The 16,914-nt window shown below is 35.5% G+C and overlaps 2 protein-coding genes across 4 annotated transcripts in view; one reads left to right on the forward strand and one right to left on the reverse strand.

Annotated features, from left to right (window-relative positions):
- The window catches only part of LOC137233654 (bromodomain-containing protein DDB_G0280777-like), a 765,544-nt gene that overhangs the window by 360,357 nt on the left and 388,273 nt on the right, over positions 1-16,914 (reverse strand). The gene's annotated exons all lie outside the window — the stretch shown is intronic.
- Ir76a (Ionotropic receptor 76a) lies at positions 6,298-15,218 on the forward strand. The gene is made up of 10 exons (XM_067757710.1): positions 6,298-6,352; positions 6,440-6,690; positions 6,884-7,052; positions 9,405-9,652; positions 12,766-12,895; positions 12,963-13,071; positions 13,146-13,544; positions 13,609-13,714; positions 13,770-13,878; positions 14,836-15,218. Exons 1-10 carry the CDS (start codon positions 6,298-6,300, stop codon positions 15,216-15,218), a joined length of 1,959 nt encoding a protein of 652 aa, XP_067613811.1.

Genomic DNA, 16,914 nt, shown 5'->3' on the forward strand with positions numbered 1-16,914 from the left:
CTAAAAGGGAGTGGTGGTAGTTGTATATGTGAAGGCGTTTTCGAGATATTGACTAAAATGTGGACCAGGGTGACCCAGAACATCATCTGTCGGGTACCGCTAATTTATTTATATATGTAATACCACGAACAGTTCTCCTTCTAAGATTCCAAGGGCTTTTGATTTCACCCTGCAAAACTTTTTCATTTTTCTTACAAAGTTTTTTTCTAAAGTTATATTTTGCGTCAATAGACCAATCCAATTACCATGTTTCATCCCTTTTTTCGTATTTGATATATTATTATAGCATTTTTTCGATTTTTCGAAATTTTCGATATCGAAAAAGTGGGCGTGGTTATAGTCCGATATCGTTCATTTTAAATAGCGATCTGAGATGAGTGCCCAGGAACCTACGTACCAAATTTCATCAAGATACCACAAAATTTACTCAAGTTATCGTGTTAACGGACGGACGGACATGGCTCAATCAAATTTTTTTTCGATCCTGATGATTTTCATATATGGAAGTCTATATCAATCTCGATTCCTTTATACCTGTACAACCAACTGTTATCCAATCAAAGTTAATATACTCTATGAGCTCTGCTCAACTGAGTATAAAAATAGAGAAAGTGAAAGGGAGAAGAGGAAGGAGGAGGAAGAGGTAAGAAGATATAAACAGAAGCTACAATGTTACAAATGCCGTAGTTTATTGGGAGAGTGGGAATATCGCAAGGAAAGAGGTATAACAGCGGGAGCAAAAGTGGTAATGGGAGTGGGAATTGGAGTGGAAGTGGGAGTGGGAATCGTAGTGGAGATGGCAAGGGAAGTGTTGGCAGTAGTGGGAAGGGATGGGAGTGGGAGTGAGAGTGTGAGTGGGAATGAGAGTGAGAGTGGGAGTAGGTGTGGAGCGGATATAAATGAAATAAAGGGTTGACAAATACAAAGAAAAATTAAAACAAGTAAGGAAGGTTAAATTCGGGTGTAACCGAACATTACATACTCAGTTGAGAGCTATGGTGACAACATAAGGGAACATAACCATGTAGGAAAATGAACCGAGGGAAACCCTGGAATGTGTCTGTATGACATGCGTATCAAATGAAAGGCATTAAAGAGTATTTTATGAGGGAGTGGGCCATAGTTCTACAGGTGGACGCCATTTAGGGATATAGCCATAAAGGTGGATCAGGGTTGACTCTAGAATGCGTTTGTACGATATGGGTATCAAATGAAAGATGTTAATGAATATTTTAAAAGGGAGTAATCCTTAGTTCCATAGGTGGACGCCGTATCGAGATATCGCCATAAAGGTGGGCCAGGGGTGACCCTAGAATTTGTTTGTACAATATGGGCATCAAACGAATGGTGTTAATGAGTATCTTAAAAGGGAGTGGGCCTTAGTTCTATAGGTGGATGCCGTTTCGAAATATCGCCATAAAAGTGGACCAGGGGTGACTCTAGAATTTGTTTGTACGATATGGGTATCAAATGAAAGTGTTAATGAGTATTTTAAAAGGGAGTAATCCTTAGTTCCATAGGTGGACGCCGTTTCGAGATATCGCCATAAAGGTGGACCAGGGGTGACCCTAGAATTTGTTTGTACAATATGGGCATCAAACGAAAGGTGTTAATGAGTATTTTAAAAGGGAGTGGACCTTAGTTCTAGAGGTGGACGCCGTTTCGAAATATCGCCACAAAGGTGGACCAGGGGTGACTCTAGAATGTGTTTGTACGATATGGGTAACAAATTTAAGGTATTAATGAGGGTTTTAAAAGGGAGCGGTGGTTGTTGTATAGGTGGTCGCCTTTTCGAAATATCGCCATAAAGGTGGACCAGGGGAGACTCTAGAATGCATTTGTACGATATGGGTATCAAATGAAAGGTGTTAATGAGTATTTTAAAAGGGAGTAATGCTTAGTTCCATAGGTGGACGCCGTTTCGAGATATCGCCATAAAGGTGGGCCAGGGGTGACCCTAGAATTTGTTTGTACAATATGTGCATCAAACGAATGGTGTTAATGAGTATCTTAAAAGGGAGTGGGCCTTAGTTCTTTAGGTGGATGCCGTTTCGAAATATCGCCATAAAAGTGGACCAGGGGTGACTCTAGAATTTGTTTGTACGATATGGGTATCAAATGAAATGTGTTAATGAGTATTTTAAAAGGGAGTAATCCTTAGTTCCATAGGTGGACGCCGTTTCGAGATATCGCCATAAAGGTGGGCCAGGGGTGACCCTAGAATTTGTTTGTACAATATGGGCATCAAACGAATGGTGTTAATGAGTATCTCAAAAGGGAGTGGGCCTTAGTTCTATAGGTGGATGCCGTTTCGAAATATCGCCATAAAAGTGGACCAGGGGTGACTCTAGAATTTGTTTGTACGATATGGGTATCAAATGAAAGTGTTAATGAGTATTTTAAAAGAGAGTAATCCTTAGTTCCATAGGTGGACGCCGTTTCGAGATATCGCCATAAAGGTGGACCAGGGGTGACCCTAGAATTTGTTTGTACAATATGGGCATCAAACGAAAGGTGTTAATGAGTATTTTAAAAGGGAGTGGGCCTTAGTTCTAGAAGTGGACGCCGTTTCGAAATATCGCCACATAGGTGGACCAGGGGTGACTCTAGAATGTGCTTGTACGATATGGGTAACAAATTTAAGGTATTAATGAGGGTTTTAAAAGGGAGCGGTGGTTGTTGTATAGGTGGTCGCCTTTTCGAAATATCGCCATAAAGGTGGACCAGGGGTGACTCTAGAATGCATTTGTACGATATGGGTATCAAATGAAAAGTGTTAATGAGTATTTTAAAAGGAAGTAATCCTTAGTTCCATAGGTGGACGCCGTTTCGAGATATCGCCATAAAGGTGGGCCAGGGGTGACCCTAGAATTTGTTTGTACAATATGGGCATCAAACGAATGGTGTTAATGAGTATCTTAAAAGGGAGTGGGCCTTAGTTCTATAGGTGGATGCCGTTTCGAAATATCGCCATAAAAGTGGACCAGGGGTGACTCTAGAATTTGTTTGTACGATATGGGTGACAAATGAAAGTGTTAATGAGTATTTTAAAAGGGAGTAATCCTTAGTTCCATAGGTGGACGCCGTTTCGAGATATCGCCATAAAGGTGGGCCAGGGGTGACCCTAGAATTTGTTTGTACAATATGGGCATCAAACGAAAGGTGTTAATGAGTATTTTAAAAGGGAGTGGGCCTTAGTTCTAGAGGTGGACGCCGTTTCGAAATATCGCCACAAAGGTGGACCAGGGATGACTCTAGAATGTGTTTGTACGATATGGGTATCAAATTAAAGGTATTAATGAGGGTTTTAAAAGGGAGCGGTGGTTGTTGTATAGGTGGTCGCCTTTTCGAAATATCGCCATAAAGGTGGACCAGGGGTGACTCTAGAATTTGTTTGTACGATATGGGTGACAAATGAAAGTGTTAATGAGTATTTTAAAAGGGAGTAATCCTTAGTTCCATAGGTGGACGCCGTTTCGAGATATCGCCATAAAGGTGGACCAGGGGTGACCCCAGAATTTGTTTGTACAATATGGGTATCAACGGAAAGGTGTTAACGAGTATTTTAAAAGGGAGTACTCCTTAGTTCCATAGGTGGACGCCGTTTCGAGATATCGCCATAAAGGTGGACCAGGGGTGACCCTAGAATTTGTTTGTACAATATGGGCATCAAACGAAAGGTGTTAATGAGTATTTTAAAAGGGAGTGGGCCCTAGTTCTAGAGGTGGACGCCGTTTCGAAATATCGCCACAAAGGTGGACCAGGGGTGACTCTAGAATGTGTTTGTACGATATGGGTAACAAATTTAAGGTATTAATGAGGGTTTTAAAAGGGAGTGGTGGTTGATGTATAGGTGGTCGCATTTTCGAGATATCGCCATAAAGGTGGACCAGGGGTGACCCTAGAATTTGTACAATATGGGTATCAAAAGAAAGGTGTTAATGAGTATTCTAAAAGGGAGTAATCCTTAGTTCCATAGGTGGACGCCGTTTCGAGATATCGCCATAAAGGTGGAGCAGGGGTGACCCTAGAATTTGTTTGTACAATATGGGTATCAAAAGAAAGGTGATAATGAGTTTTTTAAAAGGGAGTAATCCTTAGTTCCATAGGTGGACGCCGTTTCGAGATATCGCCATAAAGGTTTGCCAGGGGTGACTCTAGAATTCGTTTGTGCAATATGGGTATCAAACGAAAGGAGTTAATGGGTATTTTAAAAGGGAGTGGGCCTTAGTTTTATAGGTGGACGCCTTTTCGAAGTATCGCAATAAAGGTGGACCAGGGTAGACTCTAGACTTTGTTTGTGCGATATGGGTATCAAATGAAAGGTGTTTATGAGTATTTTTAAAAGGGAGTGGGCCTTCGTTCTATAGGTGTTCGCCTTTTCGAGATATCGCCATAAAGGTGGACCAGGGGTGACTTTAGAATATATTTGTACGATATGGGTATCAAATGAAAGGTGTTAATGAGTATTTTAAAAGGGCGTGGGGCTTAGTTCTATAGGTGGACGTCTTTTCGAGATATCGCCATAAAGGTGGACCAGAGGTGACTCTAGAATGAGTTTGTACGACATGGGTATCAAATTAAAGGTATTAATGCGAGTTTTAAAATGGAGTGGTGGTAGTTGTATATGTGAAGGCGTTTTCTAGATATCGACCAAAATGTGGACCAGGGTGACCCAGAGCATTATCTGTTGGATACCGCTAATTTATTTATATATGTAATACCTGCCAAGATTTTAAGGGTTTTTTGTTTCGCCCTGCAGAACTTTTTCATTTTCTTCTACTTAATATGGTAGGTGTCACAACCATTTTATAAAGTTTTTTATAAAGTTATATTTTGCGTCAATAAACCAATCCAATTACCTCACCATGTTTCATCCCTTTTTTCGTATTTGGTATAGAATTATGGCATTTTTTTCATTTTTCGTAATTTTCGATATAGAAAAAGTGGGCGTTGTCATTGTCGGATTTCGTTCATTTTTCATACCAAGATAAAGTGATTTCAAGTAAGTACGAGAACTAAGTTCATTAAAGATATGTCGATTTTTGCTCAAGTTATCATGTTAACGGCCATGCGGAAGGACAGACAAACGACTGTGTATAAAAACTGGGCGTGGCATCAACCGATTTTGCCCGTTTTCACAGAAAACAGTTATCATCATAAAATCTATGCCCTTACCAAATTTCAAAAGGATTGGTTAATTTTTGTTCGATTTATGGCGTTAAAAGTATCCTAGACAAATTAAATGAAAAAGGGCGGAGCCACGCCCATTTTGAAATTTTCTTTTATTTTTGTATTTTGTTGCACCACATCATTACTGGAGTTGAATGTTGACATAATTTACTTATATACTGTAAAGATATTAAATTTTTTGTTAAAATTTTACTTTAAAAAAAATTTTTTTTTAAAAGTGGGCGTGGTCCTTCTCCGATTTTGCTAATTTTTATTAAGCGTACACATAGTAATAGGAGTAACGTTCGTGCCAAATTTCATTATGATATCTTCAACGACTGCCAAATTACAGCTTGCAAAATTTTAAATTACCTTCTTTTAAAAGTGGGGGTTGCCACGCCCATTGTCCAAAATTTTACTAATTTTCTATTTTGCGTCATAAGTTCAACTTATCTACCAAGTTTTGTCGCTTTATCTGTCTTTTGTAATGAATTATCGCACTTTTTCGGTTTTTCGAAATTTTCGATATCGAAAAAGTGGCCGTGGTTATAGTTCGATTTCGTTCATTTTAAATAGCGCTCTGAGATGAGTGCTCAGGAACCTACATACCAAATTTCATCAAGATACCTCAAAATTTACTCAAGTTATCGTGTTAATGGACGGACGGACGGACGGACATGGCTCAATCAAATTTTTTTTCGATCCTGATTATTTTGATATATGGAAGTCTATATCTATCTCGATTCCTTTATATATGTACAACCAACCGTTATCCAATCAAACTTAATATACTCTGTGAGCTCTGCTCAACTGAGTATAAAAAGGTAGAAAAAATAAAATAGAACGTAGAGGGAAAGGACCATTTTTTTTAAATGTAGACAAACAATTTTCACGCAGACAAAATATATAGTTTCACTATAAAATCAAACTAAATTTTTTGTTTAACTGATAGTGATAACGATCCCTGCCTCTGAGTGACAAATTCACGCTATTCAAAGAAGCTTTGCAAAATAAATTGCATATAAAAAGGCCTCTATAGCCATTCATTGTTAACATTAAGTGCACTCGAGTGCGACAGTCAATTGTGAGATTTTTTGTTAATTTTTTGTGTGTGAGTGAAAAAAAATGTTACTGCTGTCACCTGCAGTCAACTATTTGACGCCACTACTCAATTTCATAAGTAAATTTACATTCACATTTATTAAATCAATATTCGAAATTTATTTACTTTTTATTAATATTTCAATATCGTGCGCTCATTCTTAAGTACAAAAATACTTTATTGACTCTCATGCCACCTGCATCCTGTGGCATCGCGATTTCCTATTTGAATTGCAAACGCCAGCCGATAGCAATTTCATATCTTACATAAATATTTGGGCTGACAATTTATCACAATCCCTGCAAAGGGATTTATACAATTTTACTGAATTGGCTGAAATACAACGTGGCAATGGTTTGGAACTTGATGCTATGCAACAAAAATTGACAATAGCTATCAGAGAATCACATTGTGAGGTAAGTACGTGTGAGTTATTGCGAGTCAGTGAAAATATATATAAATCAATAACGAGAAACTCTTGCAAAATCAGTTTTATTTTTGCATTTTTATTTAATTACGCATGAACAATAATTACAGTTTTTACTCTCCCTTCATGAACTTTTCTGTTCCTTATACATATATGTATTTGCATTAAATTTTCATTTACAGACATTTATTGCTTTCCAAGAGCACATTCAGCTTTTTACGCATAGCTTTCATTACGCAAGCAGACTATCAATTTGGCGTTCGTTACGCAATAGATTTCTATTTGTCTATCGCAAGGACTTGCAAGAGGACAACGCCACTGCAGCTTACTTCGATGATAATCTTTTCTTAGGTAAGCTTATATTTTCCACTTCATTTCGAGAATATACAAAAGTTATTTCCCAGAAAACATTCGGAGTAAAGAAAGTGTCATAAAAAGTGTCAAATAAATCAGAGCGCTTACACTCATTATGACCTTATTTAGGGGCCAAAAATAGGTGCATTACCCTTCTTACACTGATTAACCGATATAAGTCTAATTTCATTCATTACGTGAGCCTAAATAGGAGTCCCATCAATTTCCTTCATACTTAACTTATTTTCTTCTTATATGAATATTTTCAGAGTCATTTACGTGCATTATATAAGGGACTAGGATTTGCACGTAAAGAGCGGATTTTTTAAGCCAGGCATTTAAAATAGGGAAGCATATCCGAAAAAATTGTTGAAAAGCGGAATGGTTGGGAGGAGGTGGGTCATATTGAAGTTAGCGCTAACTGAAGTCACATGAATGCTCGACATACCAACCAGGGTTTACATTGTAGGAGTTAACTTTCCCTCAAATATTCTCAAATCATTCATAGTTAATGAGTCTGAAATGAATCCAAAATAGTTGTGATATTTATCAAAATCTGAAAAATTATTACTTAGGAGTCTTTTATGACTCCGCTATGATGAAAATTATGAGCCCTTTGCTCAGAATATATATTGTAACGAATTCTGTGGATTCCTGATTGTTCAGTAATGCAAAATGGTCTTTACTAGACTTATTTGGGAGTACTTGACATTAACACTTATTACTTTATTAAACTTATTTGGGAGTACTTCACACTAACACTTATACTTCACAACTAAGAGCGTATATAAATCAAACTGATTAGGTATTCATCTCCTTGCTCTGCTTTTATACACTCGGTTTTCTCATTCAACTAAGGTCTAGTCATTTCGTGAAAATCTGTTCAAGAACAGTTGTATATCATGCTTGGTTACCAGCTATACACATGTATATTTTTAGTTTATGTTTTTCTACTAGCCATATGCGTGTGTATGTGAGAGTATCAACTTCTGCTCTTAGCTGATGTCTACATATGTGTACGTGAGATATCTCTTCACTTCTAGCTACTGGTTATGTGTGTGGAATGTTCTTCGTTGCCTTGTACATTAGTATCGCTGCTTGCTGTGTTTTGTTGTTGTTTTTATTTACTAATAGCCACCAAATTTAACAAAGCAAGTTTAAAACAAATATCCATATTATATTATGAAATAGCTTTCCTCAAGTTGCATTGCTTTTATACTCTCGGTTTTCTCGTTCACCCATTTCTCCTAAGATCTAGTAATTTCGCGAAAATCTGTTCGAGAACAGTTGTATCTCATGCTAGGTTACATGTATATTTTTAGTTTATGCTTTTCTACTAGCCATAGGCATGTTTATGTGTGAGAATCAACTTCTACTCTTAGCTGATGACTACATATGTGTATGTGAGATATCTCCTCACTTCAAGCTACTGGTTATGTGTGTGGAATGTTCATCGTTGCCTTTTATATTAGCGTTGATGCTTTCTGTGTTTTGTTGTTACGATTATTTCAAACAGCATAGTGATGTCAACATTCGCCACGGTATTTAACAAAGCAAGTTTGAAACAAATATCCATATTTTATTATGAAATATCTTTCATTTGAATAAAAATGGACATATTCTTTATCCATTTTATTATTTAATTTAATTTTCCCTTTAGTATCGAGTACTTTTCCAAAATATTATTTTCCCAAACAGCGCTTCTTTTATGCTTCCCTCAGTTCATTACTTCGAAATAAAAATGCAATATTTGTAAAAGGTGTGTAAGACTCATAAATCTCTCCGAAGTAATTCAAAAAGAAGTACTTTCGGAGTCAAAAAACTGTCGAAAATAAGCTATTTATGGTGCCAAAATGTGTCATAAATAAATCGGCTTCAAGCTTACATATATCAGTTATGAAACTGGGCTTACATCGTGCGACCATCACTCATTTCCAAATGAGCTCATGAGCGCTAAGGCTTCATTTCAGAAAACTTTTGACTCGGAATGTTTGTTGGGCTAGCTTTTATCAGCTGAGACTATCTATGAATAAATACATCTATATACATATCTGTGGCAATTTGAAAAAACAACCTAATTCGAATTAGGATAATGGCGATATATAGACAATTATCTGGAAAGCTAGCCACAATTCACCATTGTAACTTCCTGTATTTTGTAGCAGCCATTTGGCGCTAGAGCTACGAGTCTGTTATGAAGCCAGAATATCACTTATATCCTAATTCTAATTAGGTTGTTCTTTCAAATTTCCACAGATATGTCTATTATTTTTGTATATACATTTTCTAAGTTCCTATTTTAATTAAAGTATATATTCCATCGTTTTGATTGTTTCATTTTGTTTACAGATCAACCAAATATTTTAATTGTTGAAGCTGAGTGTGGCAACTGCTCTGTATTTACATTGAAAACTAATAAATTTATTGGACCGCTGGCCGAACATCCTGAGCAGTTTTATATTTTGGATCGTTTTGATGCTTTAAGTGGCAAATTTGAGTTGGGTGTTGATTTGTATATGAACAAAATTAATAATTTGCAAGGACGTGAGGTAACAGCAGGTGTATTCGATTATCGTCCATTCTCGGTTGTGGATTTAGTGAGTTTAGTTAAACGACATACACAAAAAGGCGTTCAAGAACTTTATATGCATAATATATGTGCTTTTAAAGTTACTCCGACCCCGAAAAACTCGGAGTTACTCTGAAAATACAAAAAACGAAAAGAAAACTTTGTTAATAGATAATGCAGCTCCAAAGCGCTTTTTGTAAAATTATATACCAGTGAAGTCAATCTGAAAAGCTTAGAATAAGTCCAAGTAACTTCGGATATGCTAAAAACTTACTAAAAATATAAAAACACCGTAGTTATGGCTTATGATCATTCGAAGATTAGATAAAGTTCTCTGCAAAAATATCGGAGTGACTATGAAAATTTTTAACGTACTCGTAACGGGAATTTTGTTTAAGTAAATCTTAATAGAATGAAGGAAGTAAAAAAGCTTCGAATATGCCTACTAAAAATATTGCACAGAAAATACCATTCGCTATTAATAAAAAAATTAATACTTTGCGCGTCGTGCTCGTTTATTTAAATTTCTACAGCGAAAACAAGATATAATTATTTTTAAAAAATTAGGACTCTTATTTTAATTAAAACAATCAGTATTTGGATTCAGAGCCTTTCTAAATACTCTTTGAACAAGCTGTTAGTATTAGTTTTCTAAAGATATTACTGTATTCAGGTATTTCTTTCAAAAGTTTTTGTAGTTGCTTGAAAATAGCTCCGGAAATTTTTGAAATAAGTAAATTTTTAATTAGGTGCATACTCATTCATTGAGCCCCTTCTGAAATAATGTGGTAACAAAATTCAAAATTTTATTAAAAGAAATGTGTGGGTGTAAATATAAATATAAATTTGCAAGGCATAATTTTAGGCCGTTCAAAATATTCCAACTTCTTCCAATTAATTCGGAAATAATACCCATTTGGCTCTAAAGAACTCTAACTTTTTTACTGAGGCATGTGGGGCGCTTCCTATTTATCTCAATTTTATTTTAGGAAATTTCGAAGGTTTTGGAGCTTTTTCGAAAAAGAGTCTCTGAAAACCCTCAAAATAATTATAGAACAAACGAAGTTGCGCTCCAAAAACTGGTTTTTGTTTTTAGACAAAGAGTATTTAGAAACTTAAGTAATTGTAGATGCTCCGAATTTTTCAAAGACACGAGTGCAAAATCATGCATACTCCGACCCATTCACGGAGACATTATCGGGCGATTGCTTTTTTTATTTGAAGAAAGTGGAAGTTTTCGAAGATAGTCTGAAAAAGTTTCTCTGAAGAGCTTCAAACTAAGTATTCATTTTACGAAAGTGTGTTATTTTAATATAGATGTTTTATATCATCCGAAATCTGAACAGCCATTTCGAAATTTTCGGTTCGAGTCAATCCGAAAATTTCGAAGTAATTCCAAAACACTACGAATCGTTCGGATTCACAAAACTCTATAAAGCATATTGGTGCAATTTTGACAGTTTTTCGAAAAGTTTGCTGCAGCGAAAGCTTCGAAAATATTCGTAAAATGCCAAGGATTATATATTTGATAGTGTGTATGTACCTTTTCTTTAAAAATTTCGAAAAATAGTTTCAAACTCTTTCATGCAACAACATATATCCCACTACTAACTATTCCGAAAATCTGAGACATATTAAAAAAAAATTTACAATTTTCATTATAGGACTTTCCAAGTACTCTGACATATTCAAACTAGTTCGAAAATTACTTAAAATTTTTGTTTCAAAGAGCACTGACCTCTAAATGGATCTCAAAGATAAAGATCAAGGCAATACCAGCATTTTCGGAATTTCTACGAGTGACTTCCAAATTTGTTTCTGAAGTGTTCATTTGTTTGAAGCGCTACATTTTTTTTTCTATTGTGTTTTTTTTCTTTAATGAGCAGCGAAGTTTTCGGAGTAATTCCAAAACTGCAACATTTTTAAAATAATTTCCCGACTATCTGGTGCTCCGAAATTTTAGAAGTAATCCGGAAATTTTGCCAGTCACTCCAAGAATTTCGAAGTCACTTTTAATTTTTAATAATACGAATTCGTTCGGTGTCTGCACGAAATCTCTAGTATATATCTCGAGAGCTAATTGTTGTAATTTTGACAGGTCTCCAAATACGTTTTCCGTTGCTAGTGTTTTAGAAAAGCCTCTCAAAAAATTCCAATGAAAAATAATTAATTTATTTACTTTAAAATATTCACAGAAGATAACCGCTTCTCCAATGCAGTCCGTTTTGTACACCGTCGCCCTTCCTGTCCCCTCTTGAATAGAATTTAACCTTATAAGACCTATACAAACCTTTTAGGAGCGTATGGTAATTTGATTGGAAGTCTTCGAAGGATACTACTGTGGTCATACTGCCTCAAGTTCTAAGATTTGGTTTCTCAAAATCTTACTGCTGAGAAAGCTACAGTTTTACATTTATGAAGTACCAAATGTAGTTGGCTATACTAGCATAATTATTGCGTCAGTTGCATACGACCTTAGTGCAACTGTTAACCCCTCGGGGAATGTTCGCTGTCCTCTATTCATCTTTTTAATGTTGTGGTGTTTGTCCACGACCGATCACCATGCTATAGCTCCATATAAAAGTATGGATCTTACGATGGCCAGGGATAAACACATAACGAGTTTAAACCCCAATTTCTGCTGACGTTTCCTTTACAAGGATATACTGCTTTGTAAGCCTTTTGAACCCTACGTTCGTCACTTAATATTGTCTTTCTCGAAGCCCAGATACTTGACACTTGCAAACAAAGGCAGTCGAAAATGTTGTATTTTGTTATCAGCTCCGTTTTACTAAGCCCTACGTCAATGACGCTTTTTTGTGCTCGCACGTAAAGCCTTCGAAGCGCCCTTTCTAGTATTTCACTTATTGTCTTGGGGAATTTACGTGATACAGCAATAACGACGTCGTCTGCATATGCGACTATCTTCACCCACTCCTCCTTCGAAAGTTCCTCTCCGTCCTATTACCCTATTCTTAAGCATTGGTTTCATCCGAAAGGATAAGGCTGTTTATGCCAGATCTGTCCAGGGCGTTGGAGTTTTAACCTTTATCGTAAGGATATCTCTATGGCACCTATGAGCTCATAGTGCGCAGTTTATTCTAATTTATATCTTTTACATATTAACGTTTGTCCGTCAAGGAACGCCAACCTCAAGTCAAAGACCATAACCCTGGAAACACACGCGGTACGGCACATTTAGATGGCACTGAAGTTCGTATGCTTCTTGCGCTCTGTGAAGTTATAAACTGCACCGTTGAAGTGGATAGTCGTAAGTTAGAGGACTAGTACAGAGAAAGACACAAATATTCAAAATAAAAATCTGTTCAAAATTTTAGGCATAGATGGTGAGTGGGGTGTTTCATATGCAAATTTAAGTGGTGATGGTCTATTTGGACTCATAACAGAAAGAAAATCTGAGTACGCTGTTGGTGCTATATATTTTTGGTAAGACAAATTTTCTCTAAATAAACGAATTTTATAAACTTATCAAAGTTTTAACTTGGCGCGTTTTCGCAAAGGCCCGACGAATATCACTTACTAGATATGTCTACTTTTACCGGACGGTCCGGTGTGACTTGCTTAGTGCCATTACCACAGCGTATCACCAGCTGGTTTCTACCATTTCGTCCATTTCAATTAACACTCTGGCTTGGTGTGTTTTGTAGCTTAATTTTGGAAGCAATAGCACTCTTCGGTACACGTCATCTAGCGCCATCCGATGATGAGCCACAATATGGTTTATTGGAAAGTTTTCAATTTGGTTATATAACCACTTTGAAATTATTTGTGTCACAAGGTTCAGATTATGTGGTAAATTCGAATGCCGTGCGCACAGTACTCTTCGCTTGCTATATGATGGATACGATAGTTACTAGCGTTTACGGTGGTGGATTGGCATCAATATTAACTTTACCAACGTAAGACTTTGACTTTAAACTTATGCTTATTTTAAGATGAAACCAATTATATCACTTATTGCAGTTTAGAGGAGGCTGCTGATTCAGTCGAGCGTTTGAGTAAGCATGGCATTCCATGGGCAGCCTCATCATTAGATTGGATTATTGCTATTAAAAGTGTAGAAGATGATGTAAGATTCTTCTGGAATATGAAATTTTAAGCAATACAGCTCTCTCTTTATTTAGCCCTTGGTTGAAAATTTATTGAGCAATTATCATATATATACCCATGAACAATTGGCAGAAATGGCAAAATCGGAAGATATGGGTTTCGTTATGGAACGATTGGCATTTGGTGAGTGGAAGCAAATATTAAAATCCTACTTAATGAATTATCATATCACTTGCAGTCCTTTGATGTGATTGTATTAAGTAATTCGGCATTAAGGATGTTCTACTTTTTAACGTATTTACTTCCACTTATATTTTTCCATATCTTTTCTTAATCCGCTGTGTCCTGATGATATGACATTTTATGTATCACGACAGTAAATATCCTAACATCGAGTTATATAAAAGTTTATAATTTTTATGATTCTCTTTATTTTATATACCGCTAAGTCACTTCTAACAAAACTTGTCCTGTGACTTGGACAAAAAAAAGTATAATATCACTGCATCATATGATATAAAGTTTCCTCAAGTTTTAGAAAGTTGTTCTGTTTCTAAACCTGTCTTGTGTATAATCTTGTGATTTGGTAATCTAAGTACTTACTTCCTACATTGAAAATAGTATTGGGTCATATCATGTTCACGATACTCTTCAACTTACATTCTACTGAAACAATCATGTCACAATATCGCGTGATATCCCTCTTTTTATGACTTAATAAATACCATAAAAAAATAAATGTATCATGATATCATGTGCTATTAAATCGTAATACTTAACGATAGCTAACAAGAGAGTCGTATTATTTGTATAGTCTTTATTCGTAAATAGTTGACGTGATTTCATATATAAAACTTGATAAGAACACTGCACATATCACTAATAGGAGAACTTGTATGTTCTATAAATCTTTCTCATTTTTTATAACCAAATTTGTATTTACTTAACCGGTCATGTGTTTAATTTCTTTATATGCTTTCTTAATTACTTATTTTATTATTTACTGGTTCATTGGCTCAGAAATTTAAAACGATTTTTGGCGGCCGAAAAGTCGTTCCAGTCACATATTCGTTAGGATAACTGGCACCAATTGGTAACAAAAAAAAAAAACAACGAACATTAAAAACATATTTATTTTAGGTCACTTTGGTAATATTCATTTCCTCAACGATGAATCTTTAAAGCGCCTCAAACTGATGGTCGATGATATCTACTATCAATATTGCTTTGTATATGTGCCACGTCTCTGGGGCATGCTAGCTAAATTAAATGAAGTCATATTGAACGTACATTCAACTGGGTTGGATATATTTTGGGAATGGGAAGTAGCAGCACATTATATGGATGGCCAACAGCAAGAGGAAGTTCAAGCTTCAATGTATATGAATTTTGATGTGGGACCAGTTCAATTGGATATGAATAATTTTGTAGGCCTAATTTTGCCGTTAGTAGTAGGTTTGATATTTAGTGTACTTGCATTTATAGGAGAACTTATTTATTATAAATATTATCAGAAGAAATAGCAACAAAATATGGAGGAAATTTAAAAGTTTTCAAATTTTTAGGTTTAAAAAAAAAATTGAAATATTGTAGTAGTATGAATTTTTAGATCATTTTTGAAGTAGTATTGAATTAATCAAAATTGCTTGCACTGCATCTGAGTTTAGTTTGTGATGATCTGATATCATAGAATATGATATGATATTTTTATGTGATGTTTTATAATATCATATGATAATAAAAATGATTACAGTTTATATTTGTATTGCATAACTAAACATTTTTGCACAAATCACATTATTTAAAATTTATTACATGTCATGAATGTGTGATCGTATATCCAATATATTGTATGTTCTAATAAGCATAAAATAAATCACAAGTTACTAAATTAAACTAAATCCAAAATAATATCCTGCATACTAACATGCAGCATCCATTGTATTGAGATGATTAGGCTTAAGAATACTAGCAGTAACATACTAAAACTATATAATAAGGTAAGAAAAGATGACCTCACATAAATCAAAGAAAGAACTAAAATGGGCGTGGCACCGCCCCTTTTATGAATAAGCAATTTTCTACGTTTCGGGAGCCATAACTCGAAGAAAAATTAACGGATCGGAATAAAATTGGGTACACGAATTTTTCCTATAACAGGAAATGTTTCTAGAAAAAATGGACGAGATTGTTCAAAGACCACGCCCACTTTTATATAAAAGATTTTTGAAAGGGTCGTAGACGAAAATAATAAGCTTTATCTTAGCGAAAAAGCTATGTATTTAATTAGCGAGCTTTGCTCATATTGCTTTATACAATGGTTTTTGTAATTGATATTAGAGAGAAATTGTAAGTTTACAAACGGTGATGGTTACTAGGACATGTTTCTGAATTTCACTTCTTCATCAGCTAGCTTTTCGGGAGCTGAGTGTTGAACTCGAATCTCCAAAATTCATATCAGTGCAAGCCTTTAGCTGCTAAGCCATATGAATGTCCCGTTGTTCGCTGTACAATTGGTCTCTAAGTGTTGCCTTTTTGTTTATATTCCTTTTGATCACCAAGTAGGCGCATACACTCTGTATGTAGTTTATTCCTAATGGTGTGAATATGATTTTTAGGCGCGCTTTTGAAAGCTTAGTAACATTTGCTCGGATTTTTACAGTAGAGACCAATTGTACAGCGAACAACGGGACATTCATATGGCTTAGCAGCTAAAGGCTTGCACTGATATGAATTTTGGAGATTCGAGTTCAACACTCAGCTCCCGAAAAGCTAGCTGATGAAGAAGTGAAATTCAGAAACATGTCCTAGTAACCATCGCCGTTTGTAAACTTACAATTTTTCTCTAATATCAATTACGAAAAAGAGCTATGTATCAATGGAATTTTACTTTCTAAATTGCATTAAAACACTTAATTGGAAAACACTAAAATTTTTGAAAATGGGTATGGCACCGCCCCTTTGTTGTCTAAGCAATTTTCAATGTTTCGTGCGTCATAACTCCAAGAAAAATTTACATATCGTAACAAAATTCTGTGCACGTATTTTCCTTATAACAGGAAATATTTGAAGTAAAAAAGGGTAAGATTGGCTAAGGACCACGCCTACTTTTATATAAATGACTTTAAAAAGGGTCGTAGGCTAAACTAATAAGTTAAATATTTCCGAAAAGCAGCTTTGTACCAATCGTATTTTTATTGTTCTGTTATAAATTTATTT

The sequence above is a fragment of the Eurosta solidaginis genome, chromosome 5, assembly GCF_040869045.1.
Source record: "Eurosta solidaginis isolate ZX-2024a chromosome 5, ASM4086904v1, whole genome shotgun sequence".
NCBI lineage: Eukaryota > Metazoa > Arthropoda > Insecta > Diptera > Tephritidae > Eurosta > Eurosta solidaginis.